At 35.4% G+C, this 26,509-nt stretch overlaps 2 protein-coding genes across 4 annotated transcripts; both read right to left on the bottom strand.

Moving 5' to 3' along the window:
- Nucleotides 1-378: 378 nt before the first annotated feature.
- OPR3 (oxophytodienoate-reductase 3) lies at nucleotides 379-6,218 on the bottom strand. 2 transcript variants are annotated; one of them, XM_086642367.1, is made up of 5 exons: nucleotides 5,788-6,218; nucleotides 5,312-5,452; nucleotides 1,700-1,830; nucleotides 1,182-1,367; nucleotides 379-1,109 (listed from the first exon to the last, which is right to left on the bottom strand). In XM_086642367.1, the coding sequence occupies exons 1-5, from the start codon at nucleotides 5,862-5,864 to the stop codon at nucleotides 448-450; spliced, it is 1,197 nt and encodes a 398-aa protein (XP_086498493.1). In that variant the 5' UTR covers nucleotides 5,865-6,218; the 3' UTR covers nucleotides 379-447. The 2 variants fall into 2 exon arrangements, with proteins under 2 accessions (XP_086498493.1, XP_086498494.1); XM_086642368.1 differs by lacking the exon at nucleotides 5,312-5,452 and having other exon boundaries at nucleotides 5,788-5,977.
- Nucleotides 6,219-10,508: 4,290 nt separating this feature from the next.
- On the bottom strand, nucleotides 10,509-25,451 carry ELF8 (binding protein). Of its 2 annotated transcripts, none has more exons than XR_015226066.1 (24): nucleotides 25,006-25,351; nucleotides 20,375-20,441; nucleotides 20,012-20,206; nucleotides 19,325-19,425; nucleotides 18,724-18,777; nucleotides 18,452-18,568; nucleotides 18,288-18,351; nucleotides 17,972-18,186; nucleotides 17,780-17,864; nucleotides 17,087-17,187; nucleotides 16,899-16,991; nucleotides 16,640-16,708; nucleotides 16,343-16,435; nucleotides 15,733-15,987; nucleotides 14,797-14,877; nucleotides 14,551-14,709; nucleotides 14,283-14,378; nucleotides 14,043-14,144; nucleotides 13,812-13,919; nucleotides 13,135-13,359; nucleotides 12,151-12,589; nucleotides 11,925-12,105; nucleotides 11,469-11,822; nucleotides 10,509-10,896 (listed from the first exon to the last, which is right to left on the bottom strand). XR_015226066.1 is itself a non-coding variant. In XM_086643655.1 (24 exons), the coding sequence occupies exons 1-24, from the start codon at nucleotides 25,144-25,146 to the stop codon at nucleotides 10,732-10,734; spliced, it is 3,279 nt and encodes a 1,092-aa protein (XP_086499781.1). In that variant the 5' UTR covers nucleotides 25,147-25,451; the 3' UTR covers nucleotides 10,509-10,731. The 2 variants fall into 2 exon arrangements, 1 of the variants encoding a protein (XP_086499781.1); XM_086643655.1 differs by having other exon boundaries at nucleotides 11,925-11,996; nucleotides 12,323-12,589; nucleotides 25,006-25,451.
- Between the last annotated feature and the right edge of the window lie 1,058 nt (nucleotides 25,452-26,509).

Here is a 26,509-nt window from a genome sequence, read left to right as displayed (position 1 = left end):
TCACATGGGAAAAATATTTACCGCAAAATATTCATGTACTTAAAATACTCAACAAAATTTCGTCCGTGCCTCGGGCACGGGCTATACCCTAGTATATATATATATATATAAGGTTTACAAGATAGTAACTACATATCAAGTACACAAAAGAATAAGTTCAACAAAAAAAAAATACACAAAAGAATCTTACAAAAGATTATAAACAAATAAAACTTCATGTTTTTTTTTGTTGAACAATAAAACTTCATGTTGATCTTCTCATTTGGTGAGGTCAGTTTTGATCTCTTCTAATGTCTCTCGAGTCAACCGACCGTGCATGAGTACACATCCAAATATGCACGTTAATAACAATAATAAAACGACTTACTCGAAAAGTCATTGATCAAAATAAGCTAAAATATTTATTTGTTAACTCCATAATACATATCTGACTCAACATCGCTAAAATCATAGCCGTGACATAATTTCTTGCTTGGATTTTTCTTGACTAAGGAATGGATAATCGGTAAATCCTTTAACCGGGTCGGGTGTATAAAATGTAGCCCGAATATACTTATTCAATGGCCCGTTAACTTTAAACCTCAAAACTAAATCCGGGTTGGAGATGAAAAGACGACCGTACGATACAAGATCAACTTCTCCATTTGCAATCGCTTCCATCCCTAATTCCCTAGTGAATCCACCACTACCCATGAAAGTACCTTCGTAAGCTTTCCTCCAAGTTGTTAGCATTTGTGCTTCTTCGGCTTCATTTCCCGGTCTACCCGTTTCGGTTTGCCCATATGCTGTATATCTAGGTTGAGTTATATGAAGGTAAGTCAGTTTTTGACCCAATTCTTGTTGGAGTTTGTTAAGATTCTTGATTATAGCTAGGCCAAGGTTAAGTGGGTCAGAATCCATTGCATCCAGATGATCAATTGCGGGTGAGACCCGAATACCAACCCGGTCTGGCCCGACAGCAGTAGCAACACCTTGAACAACCTGCATTAAGAATTTAGTCCGGTTCGAGTATGATCCACCATATTCGTCTGTCCTGTCATTGATCCCATCCTTGAGGAATTGGTCAATTAGGTATCCATGAGCTCCATGGATTTCAACTCCATCAAAACCTGCAAAATTATAGTCTTAGTATTAATTCAAAGAAAAACTGACATAAATGTAGCAATTTAGATTTTGCTAACCTGCTTGAATAGCATTAATTGCGGATTGACGATAATGTTGTACTACTTGTGGTATTTCAAATGTTTCAAGCCTTCGAGGTTTAGGGTAAATGCCATAGCTCCCGTCCGGTAACAGAATCCTCCATCTCTTGGAGATTTGTGTAGTTGTTGATGATATTGGAGCCTCATTCCCACCTGGTTGATAGACTGCAACAAAAAACCTCCATCATTATTTTTAGAGCTTATTCCTTAACATTTGACTAACTTGCTCATTCTAGACTGCTTTACCCCCTCACTAAGGAGTTTGTTAAGTCATTTAGATTTTTGCCATTGTGTCTTGTATTTGTATACTCTCTTTCTCGTCTTTTACTTCTCAAAAATGCTAAATAGCCCGAAAAATGGAGCGACAAAGGCCGAATGCCAATGAGGTCTCGCCCAACATGCCATAGTTGACAGAAAATATTGAGAATTTTAAATGGTTGTTGAATTGGTCAAATAGTGAGGGTTTTTTTTATAACCAATTTACACACTTATTTTACCTTGATGAGAAGCTCGACCAACATGCCATAATTGACAGAAAATTAGACTGCCCTTAGAATGAACGGCATCCACCACTTTCTTCCATGCCTCGATTTGCTCATCCGTGTAGATCCCAGGAACATGTGGGAACCTGTTTTCCATCCCCATTTTCTTTCCATATTAGTTATATTGTCTTTGAACTGAATTTAGAATATTTTATGTGTAGATTGACTACAGAAACGAGTGGTTTAATATTGGAAAAATGATAGAGAACAAGAAAATCCAGACATACTCTAGACATACATCCTATGTGGTTTGCTGTGACTCGTGTTTTTGATGATTATAAAATCAACAATGTTATAATTGACCATAGCTACGGTAAGGTCGACAGCCAAACAACCCTAATATTTTGGGTTAAGAAACTATTCATAATAACTAAAAAAATCGGTATCATTTCCAATTAACTAGAAGTTATCAAAATATTATAGGTAATAATGTATAAAGTTTAAAATAATATAGACAATTAGCAACTAGGTCATTTTCTACGTTTTTTTATTTTATTTCCTACATACCCTTCATTATTAACTTACTTTCTCTCTCAAGAAATTCAAAAATTTCTAGGTTTTTTTATTCTTCCAATCTTCTATGTCTTCTTCTAATCTTCTTTTACCTCTTCTGAAATAATAGAAGGAATTGCTTCCCAAAGTGATTGATTAGGTGTTGTAGGAACTAATTTGACATTAAAACTCAATTTCTACTTCAAAAAACCCTAACCCAATGAAATTGGATATATACATCTTCCTTTCTTTAATTTTAGAATATGCTCTTGAAGACGTTCATGAAGATCTGTTAAGTTTGTGGTCATCCAACTCAAAACCAATTGATAATGAGTATAGCGGACCTATACATTATATTCTTGGTTGTTGTTTACCTTTTCTCCCATGTGGGACTATTCTCACAAAATCGTATAGAAAGCTTTAGTTGATGCAGCAAAAACTATGGGTTTTGAAGATCTTCCTGGAGAATCAGACTCATTGATGCTTGATCCAAATAAGTTCTTGAAAAAATTTCATCATGCTCTCCTGGAACTTCATCTCGAAGAAGGTGCCCTAATTTACTTTGAAACAGGAATTCCTAATATGCTTCTTCATGAAGATGAGGTATGAAAAAGACTTCAACCTTCTATTGTTTTTTCTTTAATGTTTTGATTTTGGAGTTATCTTGTTTGATTGGAACATGAAGGAATTTACATATTTAGTTTTTTGAATGTAGCTTTTTTGAATTGTTTCCGATTTAGGATTACTTGTGTATAATTAATGTAAGTATGGGTATTAGAAGAACAAAAAGAGTGTGCCAAATGAATTTGCCCTAACAATTGGCCAGAGGTACTATGCTTGCTGAATGAGCAGGACATTGCTTAAAGAGGTTTTATAACTTAGATCTACTTCTTACTCTTATTCGAATCTTCTTCTTATCTGATTCTTCTTCTTCTCTTTGTTCTCCAAAGAAACCCCAAAAACCAGATCCAAAGCTTTTGAGTTTGCAAACGCAGTTTGCAACTATAAATTTATGCAACTCATTTTGTAAAATGCAAATTCAATTTGAGTTTGTAATATTGCAAAAACAAACTCCGCTTGCCGAAGAAATATCGCAAACTCGATTTTCTAATGAAATACTGCAAACTCGTTTTGTAGAAGAAAAACGTTGTTTTTTCTGAATTTTTCTTCTTTTGAAAACATAAGTGCTGAAAGTGGATCTTATTAGAAAACTAACGAAACATCATTTCTAAATATATAAATTTCATACATCTCAAAAAAATTAAAAAAGTTATATAGATTTAAAGTTTGAAGAGGAAGTAAAAGAATTAGTTACACAAAATGTCAAAAGGGTATCTTAGTCTTTGTATGGTTTTTGACCTAAATAATAATTATAAAATGTTTTGTGTTGTTTTACTTATTTTCAATATTATTTTGACCTATTTAGTTAAAATAATATTGAAAATAAATTAAAAAGCACAAAATATTTCATAATTATTATCAGGTCAAAAAACATACAAAGACTAAAATGCCATTTTGTCATTTTGTATAACTAATTCTTTTATTTTATTTTCTCTTCAAACTTTAGATCTACATAACTTTTTCTTGAAATGAAGAATTTCTATCAAATTTATATATTTAGAAAGAATTTTTTTATTAGATTTTAACAAGATTCACTTTCAATATTCTTTTACAAAAATAAAATCAGAAAAAAAAAAGACGTTTCTTTCTTTGTTTTTTCGGCAAACTTGACATGCAATTCTTGCAAGACTGGATTTCCAAAATGTAAATTGCAAACTGGATTGGCAAACTTTGCAGAATGTAATCTCGGGTTACAAATCTTCAAAACTCGATTTACAAACAACCGAAGATTTTTCTTCAAATCTGAAAAATTTCTTCTCCATTATCATCAGATAAAGTAGGATTTCATATCTAGGATTTGCAAGTTCCTTGATAGTTATAAATCTGAATCAATTTGCTCTTAAAACCTAGATCTAAAGCTTAATGGCAATGATGTATTAGATCTGAAAAAAAGAATCAAAGAAAAAGAAGAATCAAACAAGATGAAGAATATATTTTGTTTTTGTAGTGTCATTCAGTTGAATCAAATGAAGTCCTGAGATCATATGAAGCCTTGCCAATCTATATACTTAGGTTGATTTGAAGAACCCCAAAGCTTGCAGAAGGTTTCCATGCTTGAATCCAACCTCTTAAACCCTATTGATGAGATATTGTGGAAGAAAAATTTGGCTCTTTCTTGCTGATTCTTTGAAATTGTGAGTAGATTCAGAATTGTACCTACTCAGTGGTGGAGATAGAGACAAAAATTGCACCAAAAAAAAGAAGAACAAGAATCGGAGAAGAAGAATTGGAGAAGAAGGAGAATAATCCCAGAATTTATCAGTTTCTTGGGAGAGAAAGAGGGCTTTAACGGGTAAAGGTTTTAGGGAATGAGAAAACAGAAAAGAGAAAAATGACCTGACTACTAATTACCCATATTATTTTAAACTCTATGTATCATTAGCCATAATAATTTGACAACTTCTAGTTAATAGAAAAAAATAGTGATTTTTTAGTTATTTCAAATAATTTTTTTGACCCACACAACCATTTTCTATGTAATGAAATCCACTTCAGTTGGACATATTGAAATGACTCTTGTCTTGTTCACTATGTAGGCAAAGAGGTCACTCAGAGAGTCATCAAAAGACAGTCTCTATTGCAGACAACAAATTTCCAATCGTGTTGTCACCCAAATCTCACAACAGTAATGCTAAACAACCAGGAATTTTGGGCCAACCATGGGTCGAAAGGTGAGGAAAGAGGTTTGACCTATTTGAGCCGGCCACGTCACCTTTCGACCCGTGATCGGCCCCAAATTTCAGGCCATTTAGCAATTTTGATCTTACAAAAAAGCCCATTCTTTTGCGAGAAAAAAACTAAAAAGTCACTCATTTAGAAACCCATTTGGTTGGTGAAAAGTGGTATTTAGAATAAAATTATTGAACAGAGAGGTATTCCCACATGGCCACATGAGCAAATGGTATTTTAGTAATAATAATAACAATGATAATAGCGAGGAAATTACGATATTACCCAGCAGAAGTGGGAGAAATTGCAGTGCCTTCAGTGATGAGAAATCCACCGTCAGTAGCACGTTGAGAGTAATATTCAACATGGGCTGCTCTTGGAATTCCATTCAAAGCTCTGCATCTTGTCATCGGAGCTAGAACTATCCTATGTAATTTATTATTATTTACGAGGGTAAATTAGTAATTAAAAGAATTTAATTTCATCAGAAAAAAACCCCCTTTAATTCTTGATTAGGTACAAACATTTGAGAGATCCACTCAAATACCACCAACACAGAGGAAGTGCCAAAATTAGGGGAAAGAACTGTAAACTAAATTTCAAGTTTAAAAAATTTTCATTTTTGTTCTTAAATTGATCTAAAGAGATTGAACCCTGTCTATGAAATTTAAGAGATTTTAGCTGATAATGAAGTGATTTTGATGATCAAGTGAATAATGAAGAAGATTGAGAAAAAACAGAGGAAGAAGTGAAGATGGTACCTGTGAGAGAGATTGAATCTTCCCATCTTGTAAGGTGAGAAGAGTGTCTTTTCTTGATTTGATGATGATGATGCCATTGTTGAATTAAAGTTTAGATGGGTTTTAGAGAGAGAAAGTAGAAGTAGAGAGAGAGAAAAGAAGGGAAGGAAGAGCAAGTTTCAAGTTTCAAGAGAGAGAGAGAGAGAATAAATAGAGAAAAGGGGTAAAGAGAAATTTTATGTACTATAGCAGTTTGATGATTGTGTTTCTCAAAAATATCTAAAATACACTGTATCAATTGTTTATTTGTTATTTGAGGCTTGTATTTGGTATTGCATAGGATGGCCATATGACAATGGATTCTAATTCAAATTTTCACATATTAACACTTGAAAATTTGGTGACAAACTAATAAAAGTGTTTTGTGAAAATTCAAATATAGACAATGAAGTAGCTGTTATAAGTACACATTTTAAAAGTCCGCGACTTTAGGGAATAAAGAAAATTCTCAAGAAAATAAAGACTTTTCTTAAAACTAGTCAAATAAGATTGACTTTTATGTTTCTTTTTATTGCTAAGGGGCTTCTAATTTTAGAAGATGCTATAAAAAAAAGGGTTCCTCCATCTCATCACCTCTCTCTACCACCTCATCTTCACGCCATCTCATCATCTTCTCCGGCGAAGGTCGTCGACCGGCCAATTTTCCGGCCGGCGACCTTCAAACATTAAAAAAAAAAAGAAAAAAATCCCTCTCCTCTCTCTCCAATTTTTTTTCCAAATCTAGAGAGAGGAAAGGGAAAAAATTGGAGAGAGAGAAAAAAATTTATTTATTTATTTCTTTTTATGTTTGAAGGTCGCCGGCCGGAAAATTGGCCGGCCGGCGACCTTCGCCGGAGAAGATGATGAGGTGGCGAGAAGATGGAGTGGCAGAGAGAACAAATGAGATGGAGGAGAACTTTCAAAAAACTTTATTCTGTATTCCCCATAAAAATTTATTCTCCGGAGAACTTTCAAAAAAATCTGGATTCCCTCGAGAATTTATTCCCCGGAGAATTTTCTTTATTCCCCAAAGCCGCGGCCTTTTAAAATCTGTTTTTACAACAACAAAATTTTTTAGAGTTAATTCTTATTTGGCCCCCTACTTGTGACTAGCTTATTTTATGGCACCATGTTTTCCGTAAATTCAAATATGATCCCCTTTTGTTAATACCGTCAGTTAACTTTGTTGGTTAACTCTTTTGTTTTCATTATTGCCCTTGTTATAAAAGAGATTTTGGAAATCTAAATTTGACCCCCTTTCAAATATGGGTTGATTCCCAAAAAAATTTAACTTGTTTAGAGGAGACAAGTCTAGACGAGACCAGATCTCGTCTGGTTCCATGGCAAGACGAGATCTCGTCTCGTCTGGAAACCAGTGCTCCGGCAAAGGAGTCCTCTCCTTGGTCGGAGCTTTAGAGAGAGAGGGTAGAAAGGAAGGAGAGAGAGGGAGAATAAAAAGGATAGAGAGAGAAAGAAGGAAAGAGGAAAAAAAATTGATGGTCGCCGAAATTTTTGTCGGTCGGCGACCATCGCTGGAGAAGATGATGAGATGGAAGGTGAGTGATGATGTGGGACAGATAGATGATGAGATGGAGATGAGAGAAGTGTCTTTAATATTTTTTAAGAGAAATTCTACTTTTATCCCTAATCATTTCTAAACAAGTTAAATTTTTCGAGAATCAACCCATATTTGAAAGGGGTCAAATTTGAATTTCCAAAATTTCTTTTATAAAAAGGGCAATAATGGAAACAAAAGAGTTAACCACTAAAGTTAATTGACCTGGTTAACAAAAGGGGATCATATTTGAATTTACAAAAAACAGGAGGTCATAAAAGAAGCTAGTCACAAAGTAGGGGGCATACAGTTCCAATTAAATTCCTAGTTTGGACTATATTCCAACCATTTATACAGTTGAATTTAGATTCAATTTGTGTAGTCTACTAGAAAGTCTCATATTTTATTTGGTGTACTTGGTGCATATAAGAATTTGATTCCACCTGATGAGATTTTAAGTTCCATGGTGTAAATGTGTTGTATCACTTTACCATGTACAATAAACAACTTTTGGTTCGGAATTTGATTCCACCTGATGAGATTTTAAGTTCCATGGTGTAAATGTGTTATATCACTTTACCATGTACAATAAACAACTTTTGGTTCGGAATGGTGAGAGGTTTGCTCTTCCACTTTAGAGGTTAGGCTTTCGAGTCACGCAGACCATTCAAAAAGAAAAGGGAGAACAGTGTTAATTGATTTCTTATCAATGTTATTAGTTAGGTTTTTTTTAATTAATTACATATCTTAAACTACTAAATTATCAAAATAATTAATTAGGTCTATTAAAAAAGTCTCATATTTTATTTGGTGTACTTGAGTGCATATAAGAATTTGATTCCACCTAATGTGATTCTAAGTTCCACCTAATGTGATTCTAAGTTCCATGTTGTAAATGTGCTATATCACTTACCATGTGCAATAAACAACTTTTGGTCCCCTTTAATTAATTATATATCTTAAACTACGATCTAGTTGAGTAAATAAAATTAGTGTTTAGACTTCATCACGCTCCCTAAACAACTAAATAATTAGAGAACTACAAATTTTTCTCAGCATGCCTTAAAAAAACGTACCAAACTTGTTCAACATCTTTTGTTTTAGGGGTGTCCTAAACATGGCTTTAAAGACCCTTCTTATTAATAATCATTGTGAACTTGATCATCCTGATTAGGGATGTCAACGGGGCGGGTTTGGGACGGTTCATCCCCTTCCCAACTCCGTCCCGTTAGTAAACGGGTTTTACCATAGGGAAATGATAGAGTGACTTAGAAATTGGTACTTAGAGGGTGACATATTTCCTCATTTAGAAATAAAAGCGGTCCCCACCGCAGTCAAACTTTGAAAAAACCTTGTCTTTTAGTGATTCCACATCAGCTGGGCATTAAAATGCCCAAAAAATTTGGGCTCTCTAGCATCTCCCTTTACCATAACCGTCCCAATTGGGGTGGATATTCAATTACCATAACCGTCCCAATTAAAAATTGCTAAACCATTACCGACCCGCCCCGCCCCGTTTAATATAAAACGAGTCGGGTCAGGTCGGGTTCAATGTATTTTGTTTCACAAAAGTTATTTTAGTTTGAAGTAACATAACAATTGTTAACACAACTTTGTAAGACTTTGAGTTTATCAATCATAAACACTACAACTACTTAATAATATAAAACATAAAATAATTAAATTGATAATATAAGATTAAAGTTTTAGAAACATAACCTTAAATAAAACAAATATTTAAAATATAACATACTAATCGGTTCGGGGCGGAGTTTACTATCTAATACCAAACCCGCCCCGAACCCGATTAGTTTTTTTAACTTCATACCAAACCCGAATCGTTTAATTAACGGGGCGGTAAAACCCGTCCCATTAGGGGCGGGTTTGGGAAAAAAACCGCCGGTTCGGGCCAAATTGCCACCCCTAATCCTGATTAATCAATCATAATCCCCAAATATGTTTCGTCTATAAACTAACTTTTTAAAATCAGTCTCCTTTGTAATGAGCTTGTATTTTTAATATAAATTAACTATTTAAATATAAATAAAATCTTTTTAATTATGCCAGTACTTGTTTTGGTATCAATACCTATTGTCTCGTAGTTCATAGAGTTTTAGTTTGGCATCACATTATCTTGTGATGTATTATTCACCAAACCCATATATCTCATTATTGATGTATGCCGAATGATTCCCCATCCCTTTAGTGGGTTGTCGGTCCCAGCACTAACTAAAGATGCCTATTCCATTTCCGAATGAAAGAAAAACGTGGGGTTTGTATCTGGCTGCTAAGTTCTGACCGATTTTGGTCAATTCATATCATAGACCAACCTTTCCTGACCTCTGGTTTGTCCCCTTATGTTATTCTAAATTTTTATATTTATTGACACATCTATGATCTATGTAGAAATGAGGAAAACTAAACTAATAACCTTGGTCGGGGTACCGAAGTTTTAAAAGCTATCCCGTTCCATATTAAAACAACTCGGGTTGATTATTCAGGAGATAAATCTGATCTAAGTTTATTTTGGATCAGATCCAACTGATGGGATATACATTTTCTATTTATGTTAGAATAACCATTTTGGAGTTTATCTCAACGACTCAACCCACTTTCGTCTTAATTTTTGAAATTAGAATCCTCCCATACTTTGATGGTTAATCCAATCCTCTCCCCTCTTTTATTCTTTACACGACTCCGGGTCTCTAGACTCTCTACAACCCCAATATTTTCTCTCTTTCGCTTCTTCTCTCCGTTCCAAAGACGTACCTTCCTACTTTTTATGACTTTCTCTTCTCTCCTTTCCAAAAACTTACCTTCCTACTGTCTATGTCTCTTGATATTGACCGGCCATGTCACCTGATATTCAGCAAGGAGACCGGCAGAATAGTGTCATTTTCCTTTTGATTAAATGTGAATAGAGTATATGAAGGTTAAAGCGCCCATCTACTTGAGCCTCATTGGGATAATGCATATGAGCAAAATTTACGGAAAGACAAATTCTGCTATACGCCCACACATCTAGGGTTCTTTCTCATCCAAGTCTAGTGGGATTTTTTGTGCATAAAACAAAAATGGTATGTGCATATAAAATTTCCCCAAAAGTTTATTAAAGCATCCAAGATGTTTCAATAGCAAAATTGAAAAATTGCTATAAATAACAGTACTTAAAATTATGAGAACTTGAGAGTATAATAATAATATTCATCTAAAAGATTGAGCAACTTTACCAACTTCAGGTGTCCTACTTCTCATATAAGTTATAACAGGAGAGAAAAAGAAGAAAACTCATTTCTTATATAACAGAAATCACAACTCCCAGGGGGTGAATCAGTCAGATTTCTCCAGTTTTGGAGCAGCATTTTGTATGTTCATTTGTCGCCGTCTTCGCCAATTTCTCCTTCACTTAGTGCATCTGCTGAATTTTCTCTGTTTGGGGTCTTTGATTCATCTTGCTGCTGCTGCTGCTTGGTTGATGGCTCATCCTCGTCTGATTCTGACCATGCCTGTCTTCGCCGGTTTACAGTCGATGCATCCTTCAGCAGAAACAAGGAAAATGAAACGGAAATCGTGAAGAAAATAAATGAAAGGAGAATATCATTATTCCACATATTTATAGGAAGGCGTCTTTTCATAACTATAGCGCCTTTTGTTAAGAAGGCGGGCTCATGGACCGGTCGCCTTTGGTACTTTTGTGGTCAATTTAGTTGTAGCGCCTAAAAAGAATATGAATTTATAGGTCTTCTCGTGAACCCGTAGCTCCTAAAAAGCCTTTTCCTTGATTGATTTGATATTTACTGTTTCCGCTTATATTTAAGGGAAAGAAGGAACCCGGTGCTCACGGTTCGGGAAAGAAGTTATATTTAAGGGAGAGAAGGAACCCAGTGCTCAGGCTTCGGGAAATGGCACAAGACCAAGACCAATGGCCCCAAGTCTGCCTGATCAGGGAATGTCACTGGGTTACGTGAGACTGCCATCGTGTAAGAGGTGAGGTTGCAACCATGTGGATTGAGATTGCCACCGTGTCTAGTGATACCCAAGCATAAAATTCAATCACAGCATGATATTTTTGCCTTGTTAGAGATAAAGAGTACAAAGAAATCATTACCCCATTATCGTCAGCGTCAGAGTCTTCAAGACCAGCTGCAACGAGAAGATCTTGAGCATTATCTGCCCCTTCAGCATCATCATCATCATCGTCCATCATACGATTCATATGCTCTCGACCGTTAACATTCGCATCATCATCCTCCATTTCTTCGTGATTCTCTATCAAGTCATCACCAGCTTCAGCATCAACATCAGCATCAGCATCAGCCTCATCCATTTCATACTGTTCCTTCCTTTTGTTCCTTCTTCTCTTTCCTCCTCTCTTCCTCTTCTTCTCTCCAGTCCCACCTTCCTCATCTTCAGCCTGGGACCGTTCTTTTCGCTTTCCGGGAGTCGTGCTTTTCCATTGCTCCTGCGAAAAATATTGCGGTCCTCAACAGAAATGCATATAAAAATCTAACCAGTTTGATGATCTGAATTTGCTCATGAAAAACAAAACTGCAGGGAATCCTACCTTTATGCGCTTAAAGTGTTCTTCCTGTTGCCTCACTTGCTTTAGTTCATCCTCTTGTTTTCTCCTTTCCAACTGTTCCAAACAATTTGGGTCCAAACTTAAACACATATTGGCATACATCAATATTCCAGGACAGATAGAACACTTATTTTGTGTTCGTCCTTTTCTTTCAAATTCATAACTGAAATATATGAATTTACTTGGGCCAAAATTTTGAATATCTGACTCATGCTACTGACTCGTCTGAATGACTGTCAGCTGTCTAGGAGACCAGGACTGACTTTAAGTCCATTTAAGTCAGACTTAAAACTAGTCATACTCAGATAATTCCCATTTAGATGAGTCAGAGTCAGACAATCAAGATAACGACAAAAACCACCTAAAACAGTATGGAAAACCTGGAATTTCCGTTGTTCTTCAGCTTTTCGACGGGCTTCCTCAGCCAAAGATACTTGACGAGCAACTTCTAGTCTTTGCCTGTTCTGTAGCTCTTCCCGTTCAGCTGCCTCACAATGAACTTTTGCAGCTTCAAGTAAATGCTTGCAATACCCGACGTGGGTTTCTATCTTCTTCTCATCAAATCCATGAACGTGAAGGCTAGATGCCGCAGATAGTTGACTAAATACACGAACAGCGTTCTTCAACTCTGCTACTGTGGCACGAACCTTCAACACAGAAAAAATCTCAACTCCCAGCCCAGGATACACAAAAAATGAAAATGAAGTTCTAATGTATAAGTAGATACATTAAGAAACTTTACCAACGCATATCCATATGACCATGAAGGCTAAAATCTCTTCACTTTCATCCAGTACTTCTTTACCAACGCATATTAAATGATTGAGTGAGAACATTTACGAGTTCATAAAATTGCTAGACTCCCTAGTCTGAATCTCTCTCCCCTTTCAATCGATGAGATAACATCTTCGAAGACCAATTTAAACTTATCCCAACCTAAAGAAACTTAAACCTTATGGGCGAGGAGCTATCGTAAAAGATAAATTTACCTTAATCTGATGTGAAAAGTAATTCAAGTTCAAATCCACTCCATCTAGATACAATTAGAAGTTATATCTAGCCTAGTCTGGTTGATTTCTATGACTTAATCATAAAGATCCTTATAGCTAAACCAAATTTTCTATGAAGTGTCTGGTTTAAGCACACATGGTTACTTTTCAAATAAAATGCAAGGAATACGGTGAAAACTGACCTCATCAGCCGTCCTCTTAGTCTTCTGTAGTGTAGATGCTGAAAACTTCTGCATTGAAACTCCAGCATCAAATCGAAGAGTATAATTTGATGGTGCCAAGTGAATTGCTCTCAGTAAAGTCTTTTTGCAATCTTGCCATTGCTCGGCCTCATAATGAGTGCGAGCCAGATAAAGAAGAACTTGACTGTCTGTATTATAATAAAACTTCCTCAAACAATTTTGATACTGCAAGAAGATGAGAGATGTTACGAAATGCTCAAAGGAAAAAAACTTACTTTAAACTTAAAAATTCTAAACAAAGCAATAGTATAGCCCGTAATACCTCTTTTAGTAGGTTAAATTGCTCTCTTTTTTTTATTATTAGGTGCAAGTGTATAACCAATCAATTTAACCTTGAAAACTTATAATAGAAAAAGTCTATCAACTCTTCTTTTAAACTCAAGAAACAAGATAAACAGAAAAATATTCTTTTATGAAATTATAGAAAAATGCAAGAAAAAACAAATGATTCATCCTACGCTGCTTTTTAGATTGTGAATGGGCAAACAGTTGGATCCTAGAATCAGGTGTGGAAATTTTAAGACAGTTTGACTAGTTTTTTATTCAGTTGTCTCGCTCAGACGGTTTCTAAAACATACATGGTAGCATCCTTTTATAATATATATACAGTTACTTACCATTTTCACGGCCAGTGCGAACTGGCCTTGAGCAAAATAAACATGTGCCAAATTAACCCATACATCAGGCATTTGGACAAAAACGCTTCCACTTGCTGCTTCTTGAACCTATATATAACCAGGGTATATCACTCAGATGAGTAAGAGTCCTTTAATTTCTAGCAAATAGTAAAAGAGTCACAGTCTCTACTTTAATCACGATTCCAAGAACAAAAAGGAAACTAATCAGACCTGCGCAAAAATATCTTTCGCAACATCAAACTGTCCTTTTTCTGCTAATATTATTGCAGCACCATTGGCAGCATATAGATTTGCAGGATGTTCAGTAAGAACCTGCGAAAATCGAAGAGTAAAAGTGGAGGTTGCAGCAGTTCAAATAGTTACTTTGGACAAACACAAGATGTTGATAAAATATATGTTAAAAAGAAGAACATTTAGGGGGGCAAATTGGAAAAGAACTACTAATCATACTTTTGTGTAAAGTTCCTTAGCCTTTTCTAAATGGGTTGCTTCCAGTTTAGGACCTCTTTTCTCAGAGCGAACAGCAGCAAAGTAGTTCCAGTTTCCCTAATCCAAAAGACGAGCACAAGTTAGGAAGAAAAGGATATGCATCACAAAGCAAGATTTCAGAAGAGCGAAGGTCAGCTTGAATTGACGGGCCTTGGCAGAATATCTAATTAATAGGGACTAAGTTAAACTTCAAGACGAAAAATGTGAATGTTCAAATGAGTTCACAGACCAGGCAAAGAGTAGCATATGAATCCTTGCCATCAGTTGCTTCTTTAGCAGCACGAAAGGTATCCTTTGCCTTAACCCAGTCATCACTCTTTAGCTCCAGATTTCCAAGCATTGACAAAGCATTTGGGCACTTGTTATCAATCTTAAGAGCATCCCCAACCTATGAAAATAAACAATCTTAGGTAAGGAGCTACAATGGAGGTTGAGAAATGAAGCAACTCAAGGGGTATGTGGGTGTTAGAAGTACCAATTCTATGCTTAATTGAATATTATTTCGAGCTTTTGCAATGGCAGCAAGTCTCAGGATTGCATCAATGTACTCCGGGTACTGTAGAAAAATATAGGAAGTACATACACAAAACAAAATTCTTAGATGATCATATTGCTGCCAAAAAGTATGAAAGGTCAAACATTTCAGCATATAAAATGCCGTCTCTTTTAGCATTTCCAAAATCTGATATTAGAATAAATCCTTATGATTAAATCAATAACATTTTCAAACTTCAAGTACCAAATGAAAAGAATATTAAATCTTTCAGTTGTGTCCAGTGCTATTAACATACTTATTGAACTCCTTAAGAACTGACATACAATGTATTACACGACATCGAAAAATCCAGACACAACCCAGTTGATACAGCAAATAGTTAGAGACTATTCTTGCATCAACATATCCACTTCAGTGCTGTGACATCCATAATAAGGAAGGTAACAATATTATCAGAATCGGAGGGCAAACATAAAAAGTACTACCTAATATTGGGTTGCTGTCTATAATGTGCTCAGAGGTTCCAGTTTGAACTTTTGAAAACCTGGTCTTCAAATCATAGGTTGCTAATGCTAGTCTTAGCTCTATCTTGGTTTACCTTATTTTCTTCATTTACATCTTAGAAGTTATTCTTTCTATCAAAACTAGATGTGAGAACCAATTCATTTAACATCCTCAGTTAACTATTTAAGTATTTATTACTACGTATTTTTATCTTTCACTTCCAGATGATAAGAATATAGTCAATCCTGAATAGCTCCAGGTCATTTAAAGCAATCTTTGCCATTTCAAAGAATACATACATAATCAATGACAAAGCATGTTGGAGGAGCTGAAAGTAGATAGATGCCGAAATTTGTTTGTAGTTGGACATATTTAGAAGCTATGTAAAATAACATTAGAGTAGAGAGGGACCTTATAACGAATCAGCCGGTACAAGACGGATGCTTTCACAGAATCATGCGTTTTCTCGAGTAACAAGGCTTGATTATATAGTGTGGTGACTTTGTCCCATGGTAATTCCAGGGAAACACCTTGTTCTTCAAGTTGTTGAAGTAATGACATGTCATTGTATTTATATATAAAGTCACCAGAAATCTGAATTTTGCCATCGAGGAAATCACACCAAATTCCATCACCCAAAGCTTCCCTGAAATTCTTTGCAGCCAGCTGAAAAAAAAATGAACAATAATATTGAAGTAAGAAATTACTGTGACTTTAAACTAATTCTCATAATGTACTGTTAGCAGCAGCTGATTCAAGGGAAAGCATTTCTGATCTAATCTCTCTTCTCTTAATTTCCTCTTTCTTACATTAACTTGGACATATTATTTTGCTCTTTCTGTTAAATATGTTTGTGGATGATGTTTCGGAGTAGAAAAAATACAGTATACATACTGAAAGAGCTCAAGAAGTATATCTTATCCCAAGTTTCAGCGAAAAAATCTGTGAGATTCGAGTATGACGTGCAGAATCTTCCATAATATCCATAAAAAAATCAAAAGGAATCCCTAAGTTTGCTTACATCAAACTCTCCCCTTTCGAAATGAAGAATTCCAATATTGTTGAGTACTTCAATGGGCACTACTTCACCACCCTTTTTAAGAAGATCACGTGCCTGACAGATGATAGGAAGTCAAAATTAACCAAGGATATAGAAGGCAATGAGCAGAAAAGGCGTAACTGAGAAATATATATATATATATATATATATATATATATATATATATTTACATAACAAAAGGGATTTCGTAATACACGGGGTTAGGTCACATTAGGAGAAAAGAGACACTGCTGAAGCTGAAAAGGAACAAAGGCTCACTGTTTTTAGTGATTCTAGTGCAGCTACTGGGTCAGATGAAAGTAACAATTCACTCAGCTCCTGAAATGCCTGCATTGAAATTCAAGTGCACAAGTAAAGAATAGTAATGCCTCCAAAATAGCAAGACTTATGGATGAATATCTCAGTTTTCCTCTCTTAAAATATTGATCATTTGCGTTATATAGTAGTTCCTATTTTCTCTTTTGATCTTCATTGACGAAGAAAAGAGAAATACACCACGAATAATAAGCAATAGTACCTGTGCATCACGTGGATCAATTCTTGTCGCCTTTCTTAGGACTTCCAAGGCCTTTTCAGTTTGTCCAAGCTTAACATATATGTGCCCTACAACCTTTTCAGAGCAAGAGAAAAGAAATGAATTACATTAAATGAGAATAGTTAAATGAAAAGAAAGAGGAATCAAATCATTCTTTTATTCTGACTCACTTTCAAACTTTCACAATTTTCTGGATAGACCTCCAAAACCTTTTCAAAGTTTGCAAGAGAACTTTTGTAGTCTCCATGCTTCAGTTGGACTTGTCCCAAACCTGTTATAAGGTAAAGTCCAATAGTAGCAGAGCATAAGATGTTTGAATGAAAATTGATAGCAACTAAGTTTCATACAAGACACTATTATACAAAGGCAAAGTGTCATTTCATTTGTGTTTCACTTTACATGGATCTAAAGAGATAGATGCGAAGAAGCAACAGTACTTGGCTCCCCACTGACGTTGAGATATAAAATTTCAGTCCAAGGAGCATAGGATATGTAAGAGATTCTGATTTTCGATAGATAGACTGTTATGCCCATCCTAAACTATCGTTCCCAAAATGAAGGTTGTCACCTAAGACTCTAAAGTCATTTATAATTTTATACTGTCCTCAAATATTCAGAATGGAGTCTAGAATTACACTGTTGTAAGCATATACAATACATACAAACATGGTGCTAAATTTCTAAAAATTTCGGAGAAACTCCCGCAATGTTACTGCTTCGATCCAGTAAAACAAAATCTAGCATATGATATCGTGTTGTGATAGGTTTGGTGAAAATCAGTCGATTTCGACAAATAGTTGATTTAGACCGAAGTTGTAAAAAAATGTAAACATTTATGTACAAGACAAAGTTACAGTGCTTACCATAATACGGCAATACAAAATCATGAGGCCTATTGCTCTCCTTGACAGATGCCATGTAGTAAAATCCAGCTTTTTCATAATCACCCTTCAATTATACATTGTAGCAGAAGCAGAAAGCAGGCAAAATTCTCAAAACAGAGTAACATATATGGAGAACTTCACAAGTTTTTGTTAGAATGAAATATTTCAAACCTTGCTATGGTATGATCTTGCCAAGTTGTAGTACGAATGTGACTTCATCTGACCATGATCACTTACAGCAAGTGCAGTTTCAGTCAGTTGCTCCACTAGAAAATGTTGACCGGTAAAAAAAAAGTGGTTTGCTAAATAATTCAAGGCCATTGCACAATAAGGGTATATCTCAAAAGCTCTTTGCATTTTCTCCATTCCGTTACTGATTCCACTGCCTGCAAGATTAGATAGCATTAAGAATCACCCAAAGCAAGGGGGATATTTTGAATAAATACGACGTAAATTAGTCATATACACAGTTATCTTGAAGACTCACCATCATTTGCTTGTAAATCCATGACTCCAAGTGCCACAAGAGCCTCAACGTTCTCAGGGTCCAACTGGATTACATTACAAAATAGAGAAAATGATTTCAACGGCAAGAAACATATGTTTATTTAGAACACATATCACATATGTGCATATATATATATCACTTGCCTGCAAAACTCGCTGAAAAGCCTGGCGAGCTCTTTCAAACTGGCCTAGCTTGTAGCGGCAAAGACCTATTCCAAGCCTCAGTGCAGCAGGCCCGTTTGGAAATGCTATCAACGCCCTCTTAAATAAGTTTATCATGAGACCAATGTTAGTTGCTGAATTTAACAAAATTCAAAGCAAAGAAATATAGTAATGAAAAAATGGGCATTGCATTCTGCGCAAGATGTCATTATATAGGTTGCAAGGAGGAAAACTTCCGGAAGTAACAACTAAACCTTATATAATTCCAATGCATCTGTGTATCGTCCACGGTTAAACTGCACGCATGCCTGCAGTAAATCAAATGTCCATTTAATATGAAAGAGTAAAAATGAACAAGTCGTCAGGCAAGGAATGACAGAAACACAACTATAAAAACATGTTCCTTGAACTATCTTTAAAAATTAAAGACAGGGAGATGATAAGAGTTATTGGCGAACAAGAAGTACTTGTTCAGGAAAGCAAGTAGGATCAAAATTTGGAAAAGTAAAGTTGCAAACGAAGATTAGAATATTCCACGAGCTGTATTTAACATAAATAGATTACTTACATGAAAATTGGCTGTTAAGTACTACGGATTAAAAGCAGATTCGTGTTTTGTTGCAAATAAAAGCGATATAACTGCTACATATGTATAAAACAAAAAGCAGAACTGCTATTGGTATAGCATATTTAACCAATACAGATATTTTCCTGATTATACAAACAGATAAACAGGAATTCAAAATGCTTGCCAAAGAGACTTGCTCCTTTTTTTTCTTGGCTAAAATCAAGTTAAGTTTTGGAATTATTATGCATTAATCATTACAGTAATAGTTTTGAGAAACGTGTATAGACCTGACCGAGCAGAGCAGGTACATTTTCACGGTCTCCATCCAGTACAATCTTAAATGCTGCAGATGCCTGCTCCAAGTCACCCTTAGCTAGTAAAAGCTGACCTGTAAGCGACAGAGTGGTTCAGTAAATTCAAGGGTCCAACAAAAAATTTCCTGCTATATCGAAGATCAAGCAGACGAATAACATAATATACCAAGCCTACTTTAGCAAATGCATTTTTTTACATATGAAAGTGTATACTGCATGTGATAAATACATGTAATACGACTGGTCCCCATTTAATCACCCCGTCTGCTAGATCTCCAGTAGTCACCTAAGTTCCGGATTCTGATTTCCATGGGCTAGTAGGCAAAGGAAAATAAGCAACCAGTATATCATTATTCATTCAATGGGTAAGATAACAGAGAAGAGGTCAAGATTCTTCCGTAAGGGGATGTAACTAGTGATCAATCCCTATGGTGCTCAATTGATTTGTAAGCAGAGGAAATCTAAAACCCAATCTGCCATTTTTTGACCTACATGTACTACTTACCGAAAAACATTGAGTAATCTTTTAGTAAGGAATGAGACGAACAATAACTACTGTAATATATATAGATTGAAGTTGGGTACTCAAATTAGTTAAGATACTATTGAAGTACTACTCCACGGCTAATATGTGCTCATGAAAGCAATTCAAATATTAACCTTTGCCAACCCAAGTTGAAGGTTCGTGCATGTCGATCCTAGAAGCTTTGTTGTAATATTGTGTTGCCATAATAAAATGATCGTCCTTTTCTCTTTGCTTTGTCTCAATTTTTCCAAGGTAGCTGTGATAGGCCCCCAATGCATTTAGGATTGCTATACGTTCATATCTTACATCAGCATAGTAGTCATCAATTTCTGCAAAATGGAAAAGACATGGTATCAATATGTAAGTAATAAAATTGAAAAGCTAGCATTTCGAGACCGAAACAATTGAATACAAGCCATCAGGCTCGATGAACCCCCAGATATCATCATACTGCATGCAAGAGATAGGTGGTTAATACTAGTGGAGAAACAAAGTACCAGGACTGGATCCTTCCTCCAATATTTGCCTAAATTGTTCAATTTTTCCTTGTTTGAAGTATTCTCTCTGCAAGTAAGATGAAACTCAAATAAACAAAAGATTGATTTAAGAGTAAAGCGAGACTAAAATGACATCCGGCATTTAATACAAAATCACTAAAAAGAAAAGAATGGTGCACATGCCACTGATTAAAAGACTGAATCTTTGGTATATGAATGTGCATTCATTACCAAGCCGCGGAATTTGGGATTTTGTTTTAGATTGTGTGTATCCAATTAAATGAGTATAAGCCCATGTCGTACACGCTTTTCTAACATACCACATATGGGTACTCGTTTTTGTTACGTGGCTTGACTGACACCCGTCGTCACTTCAATGGGTCTAATGTGAAATTTTCTACATCCGTAATGGGTATAGTTGTACAAAATCATGTTAGGCCCATCAGGTTCCACCTTATAAATGTAATTTGTGTGCAAATTTACAATGGTTGATCCAAAAGGTTACAAAAACTATAAGCAAAAGTAAGAAACTTATTATCTCTAAAAAAAAAATATACATTTCTAAATTTGTATCTCATTTGGTGTTTTTTTAGGTTGTAGTATCCGATACCAATTACACATATCCATGTTACATAGGTACAAACACGTATCTTTAGGAGCGGCGACGTGGGCTAGCAGCATATCACAGTTTGAACTTCAAAGATAGAAATCTTATGCACATTTTATGCTTATATTCTTCGCCATCAAGTTCACTCAGTAATATCTCAGAGCTACTCATAAAATAGAAGAAAACTATGAGCAACGTCATAAAAACTTTCAAAGTGTATGCATCGAGGCGAGGCGGCCACATGATGCCTCGAAGCGTACGTATTTGAACTTGAGACTAAAACGTTTGCATCTGAAGTCACCTGTTATTTTTGAGTTGGTGGGCAACACAAGAATATGGTATTTTGTTTATTAAAAACTTAGGACTTTATCTTGCGGTAATAAAGTATAAACGTATGCTACGTTTTTACATAATTGATATCATTTTCCTTCAAAAAGCCAAATAGTTCACGCATTTTACTCAACAAGGTGCGCGCCTCGAGGCACCACCTTGCCTTGTGAGAGCAAACCGCCTTAAGGTGTAAAAGCGTATTTTAAAACATTGATTATATGAAAGAACAAGATTGACAATGCGGCATTTATCAAGCACGAAATAAGAGAAGCTGCCAACAATGTTAAATCTCCACATAATCCTAAAGAGAAAACTTATTATCTTCTAACATAATTGACCCTCCATCGGTGATGTGGCACTTCTACGAACATTCTCATCGCTCACTAGAAATAGTGTTGGTTTGTCATTAATATATTCTCCTTCTCCTTATAACTGCTTTTGTTAAATTATATCTTTCTAAAAGCCATCTCCTTAGGGAAATGCTAAAGTTACAAAAGATTTTGACAAAAGATAGTTCCCAGCTGATGTGGCGGTTGTGGTTTGAAACTTTGACCAAATCTAGGCCGTTGAGAGATGAATATCACAACCGCCACATCAGCTGGGAACTTTCTTTTGTCAAAATCCTTTGTAACTCTAGCATCTCCCATCAGAATAAACCACAAGGTTCCTGTTGATCTTTCTTTTCTCTCTCCATTCATAATCATTGTGATTAATGTTAGCAAGTAATAAATAATGAATCATAACAAGAGAGAATTGATCAATTATCAAGAATTACTTTATATTGGTGTACATATAAATACATTTACTGTACACTACTAAGGGTCAATCACCATATGTGAGGAAAACTCTGGATATTCATATGACTAATTTCCCATTAACACGGGATATCCTAGTTAAAATGAAACCCTGCCAGTTTGTTAAGTGGTGTTCTCCACAAAATACACAAGAATTTTGTTTTCTATTGTGGCATCTTCACCTGGAAATTCACACTCATAGAAAATGTATTGGTGTCTTCCTTAATCCTCACAGGATTGAAAGAGAATGAGCCCTAATTAGCAATTAAACATGACTAGCACAATATGATGATAAGTCAGCTCAAGCAAAATAGGCGACCTATAAGATCACAATTAGTAACTTTAAATCAAAACCAGTAACTTTAAAATATTTAAAAGAACTAATCAAATAGTAACGCTAGTCCTTTGCTTCTCTTACATAGTATATGTGAAAAACATTACTTTTGGAGTTTTCAGTACACAATAGTCAAAACTCAAATACATATCACTGGCTTTTGGGGGGAGCTCTTTCAGTCCAAATGATGAGAAAATGTGATGGAGACACTCGTGAAAGTTTTTATAAATATAATGAGGGGGAGATATTTTCATTATATACTTTAATTTTCTTTCTTGTTCCAATGGCGGGAGTTCCTTCTATATATTTATGGGTAAAATACATTCTGATATATATAAACCTGTGCAGCAAGAGAAAATAATCTTTCAAAATTTTAAGAGTCTAGTATGTTTGCAATGAACTGTTGATATCAATTTCATTGACATGAAATTGATATATGGTTGATGACGGTGCACAACGTGAACTGAGAACCCCACGGATTAGGTAGGAAAAAAAGTAATGTTTGACTGCTTATTTTTTTTTTTTTGAAGACTATGTTTGACTGCTTATTATGTAGATTTGTTTAAGATGAAGCTGGCAAAAGCTCAATGTCGACGGTATTTGCCATCACTTAACAGAGATGCTTCTCAAATTTTGCATAAATATTGAGCATTCTATCCAATGAGACTATGATGACAGAATTAGACATGATTTGAGCGATTTGTAGTCGAGATACAAAGAAGAAACATTACATACTTATTTTGAAACTACGTATGTCTCGCTATACGGTTATAATGACTAATATGAACCGAATACCATAAATGCAAACAACTTAATGGATCCAATGGGACTTCAGTCTGGAGAGGCATCTATAAAAGGTGGTTCGAATTCAAGTCTCTCACCAGAAAGAAGATAGGCAACGGTAAGAGAACTAGTTTTTCGTCCGACATATAGATAACAAATAGACCACTTAAGATTTGCTTCCTAACTATCTTCTCTCTGGCTAAAAATAAGGATCAGTGGGTGCATATTATGATCGTCAGACATCATCGTGGAATCTGGACTTGAGAAGAAACCTTAAACACTAAGAGCTCCAAGAGGTTAGCACTCTGCTGAGCCATATCTCCTCATGTAATCTTTCTGTTTATGAGGATTCAAGAATTTGATGTTCTTCTCAATATAAGGACCTATCGGTTCGATCACTATACCTTATTCTATCTCAAGTGCCTGAACAGGACCTCATCGTCTACAAAGACATCTGCAGGAACAATATTCCAAACAGAATCAGTTTTTTCTTATGGGCATCGAGTTTCGAGAAGATTCCTACTACCAACATGTTGACAAGAAGAGGATCGACCTCCCCCAACCAATGCCTACTCTGTAAAGAAGAGGAGGAATCAGTCTCAGACATTTCTATTCACTATGATGTCATTGTCATCTTCATGGTATGGAAATCATTCCTTAGAAGCCTCAACGTGGTTTGGTCCACTCCTTTCTCTCTCTCTCTCTCTGATCTTCTAATGGCTTGGTCTGGTATCAAAGGGAATAAGGATAAGAAGCAGCTACTAAATCTGATTCCAAAAGTCTTAATTGGGCCTCGTGGAAGGCAAGAAATGAGAACATACTCTAGGGGAAAAGCTTAACAAATTATTCTGGTCTTTTCACTTCGAAGTGTCATATTTATCATTGGAGCAGAAAATACCAATGGGCAAGGCACAAAACTTTCACGGATATGGTGGTGAAATTTTGAATGAATCTATATTCAAAAGAAGGTAAACTGTACACAGAAGGGGATATGGTGGAGAAATCGGGACACTTTTGTTTATTTTTTGTAATTTTGCCTTTCTACAGTTTCTTAATTTAATCAAACATTTCAAAAAGAAAAGGTTTCAATTTCATTCATGGTGATTGTAATTTGTAAATTTAATCTCAAATCCAACACAGGCCACATGAACTCATTCTGTACAGGCTATTCTTGTGGACTCTATAGAATGCAAGTAGGTTAATGTTCCAATCATAATTCTATCACTGAAAGATTTCTTAAATACATTGAAGTGGAGAAACTAATTGAATTCAAAACTTCGGGGTCGCAGTTCAGCTTTTAGTTGGGAGTTGGGACACCATTATAGATTCAACTAAATTCTTTTGTTTTCCCTAGGGTTTCCTGTCTTTTAATTGTCTCTTCTTACTCCCCTTGTACCCATTATTTTCTACTGACACCGAATCAATCAACCCAAAAATAAAACTTCTCAGGTAGTACTTGAAATTATTTGCATGAATCAATTTAAAAATGTCATCTTGAAATTAGAAAATCAAAAGGGCAAAGGCATCTACACACAACTATCATAATTCATAGAGGTATTTTCATATGCAAAATATCTAAGAATGTTTCTTCTCAATTTAACCCTAAATACCAATTGAATTGAAATCATATAACAGTATTTGCATGCATCTGTATATTTATTTGAAGATTAAAACCAGCATTCCATGTCCAATTTTAAATAATTAGGATAAAAAACTTAAAAATCAAATCAATAATTTCATAGAAGAGAAAGAGTAAGATAGATAGATAAAAGTGAAAAAATACCGCGATGATTAGCCAGAGATCAAGAGGAGCTTGTTCAGCTTTAAGGATATCGAGAATATCAGAAGCATCTCTAGGTAACTGATCAAGAGTAACCCTAACTTCCTCCTCAGAGTTCTGTACAGGAATGTAAACACACGCCATTGATTCTTCAAATTCTAGGGTTTGAAGAGATACACAGAAACGAATTGAATCAGATTATGATCCGAGTTTGTGTTTTTTAATTATGATAAATACGAAGTAAGGAAGGAGTAGAAGATGGAGAAGAAGAAGAGAGAGTATAGAGAGAGAGACTAAAAAGAAAGAAAGAAGAGGCCCGAGAGGGCGCGCAACGATTCGGGTTCGACTCGTGACTTGAAAGCGTTTATCTCGGGTTATTTCCAAATGGCCCCCTAGTTTATGACTAAATTCCTGCCTGGTCCTCTACTTTTGTAGAAAATGTACATATTTGACTCATTGTCTTCTTTTCCATCCATAATACTTTAATGTTAACATAGTACTTGGGCTCATTACTGTTGAAGCCAGGAAACAGGATACGCAGCTATACTTGGTTAATAGAAAAATATGAAAAAGCTTTAACTGGTTGGAAACAGAAATTCATATCTCAAGCTGGTCGTACGGTCATGATAAAATCAGTTTTAAATTCCTATTGCACCTATCCGTTTAGCTTCCAAATTATTCCCAAAGGTGTTATTCATCATTTGGATAGGATACAACGAAACTTTTGGTGGGGACATTCGACAACAGACGGTAAGTTACATTTTATTAATTGGGACATCTTGTGTAGTCCCAAAAACAATGGTGGTCTGGGTATACGATCTCTGGAAGAAGTAAATGAATCTCTCATTGGAAAATTGGTCTGGAGATTCCTTATTCAACCAAATGCTGTCTGGGTTCGTATCCTAAAAGGTAAATACATTCTATTTGATGATTTCTGGTCTTGTAATCCACAACCAAAATCCTCACCCCTATGGAAGTCAATTCTCAAAACTAAAGGTACAATGGAAAGGAATGTCCTTTGGCAAATAGGCGACGGAACAACAACTAAGATTACTCAAGACCCTTGGATTCCAGATGTCGAAAATCATCGACCAAAACTTATTCGAGAACTACCCTCATACATATTCTGGGTATCCAACCTAATGCTCTTACATCCTAGAAGATGGAATATGAACCTAATAGAAGCATATTTTGATCAAGAAACAATTCAAGCTATCAAGAAAATTTACTTAACAGACCTTGATACTTCGGATCGACTTATATGGTTACCAAAAGAAGATGGGAAGTTTAATACTAAATCTTACTACAAACAAATTAGGAATTCCACTAATTTAAATACCACTGTGGCTCAAGATTTCCCTTGGAACCTTTTCAGGGAAAAACCAAACATGGATCCGACCATTCAAAACTTCATCTGGAAGCTGGTAAATGATGGTATCGCTACTAAAGAAAATATTGGTAAGAGAGTTCAGACAGTACCTCAGATCTGTGTGATGTGTAATACAGA

Source organism: Eschscholzia californica, unplaced genomic scaffold, assembly GCF_041429995.1.
Source record: "Eschscholzia californica isolate CP2 unplaced genomic scaffold, dmEscCali1.0.p SCAF_5, whole genome shotgun sequence".
NCBI lineage: Eukaryota > Viridiplantae > Streptophyta > Magnoliopsida > Ranunculales > Papaveraceae > Eschscholzia > Eschscholzia californica.
The sequence above is the reverse complement of the archived record's forward strand: the minus strand, read 5'-3'. Positions and strand labels throughout refer to the sequence as shown.

Excerpts from the sequence above, each read along its gene's own strand:
- OPR3 (XM_086642367.1), bottom strand. The coding sequence starts at position 5,864 with ATGGCATCATCATCATCAAATCAAGAAAAGACACTCTTCTCACCTTAC. Across the intron at positions 1,831-5,311 it reads ATTTCTCCCACTTCTGCTGG|GTTCCCACATGTTCCTGGGA; the intron begins GTAATATCGTAA and ends GATGGAAAACAG. Across the intron at positions 1,368-1,699 it reads TGGTCGAGCTTCTCATCAAG|TCTATCAACCAGGTGGGAAT; the intron begins GTAAAATAAGTG and ends TTTTTGTTGCAG.
- ELF8 (XM_086643655.1), bottom strand. The coding sequence starts at position 25,146 with ATGGCGTGTGTTTACATTCCTGTACAGAACTCTGAGGAGGAAGTTAGG. Across the intron at positions 18,187-18,287 it reads GGATTTACAAGCAAATGATG|GCAGTGGAATCAGTAACGGA; the intron begins GTGAGTCTTCAA and ends CTAATCTTGCAG. Across the intron at positions 14,710-14,796 it reads TTCAATTAAGCATAGAATTG|GTTGGGGATGCTCTTAAGAT; the intron begins GTACTTCTAACA and ends TTATTTTCATAG.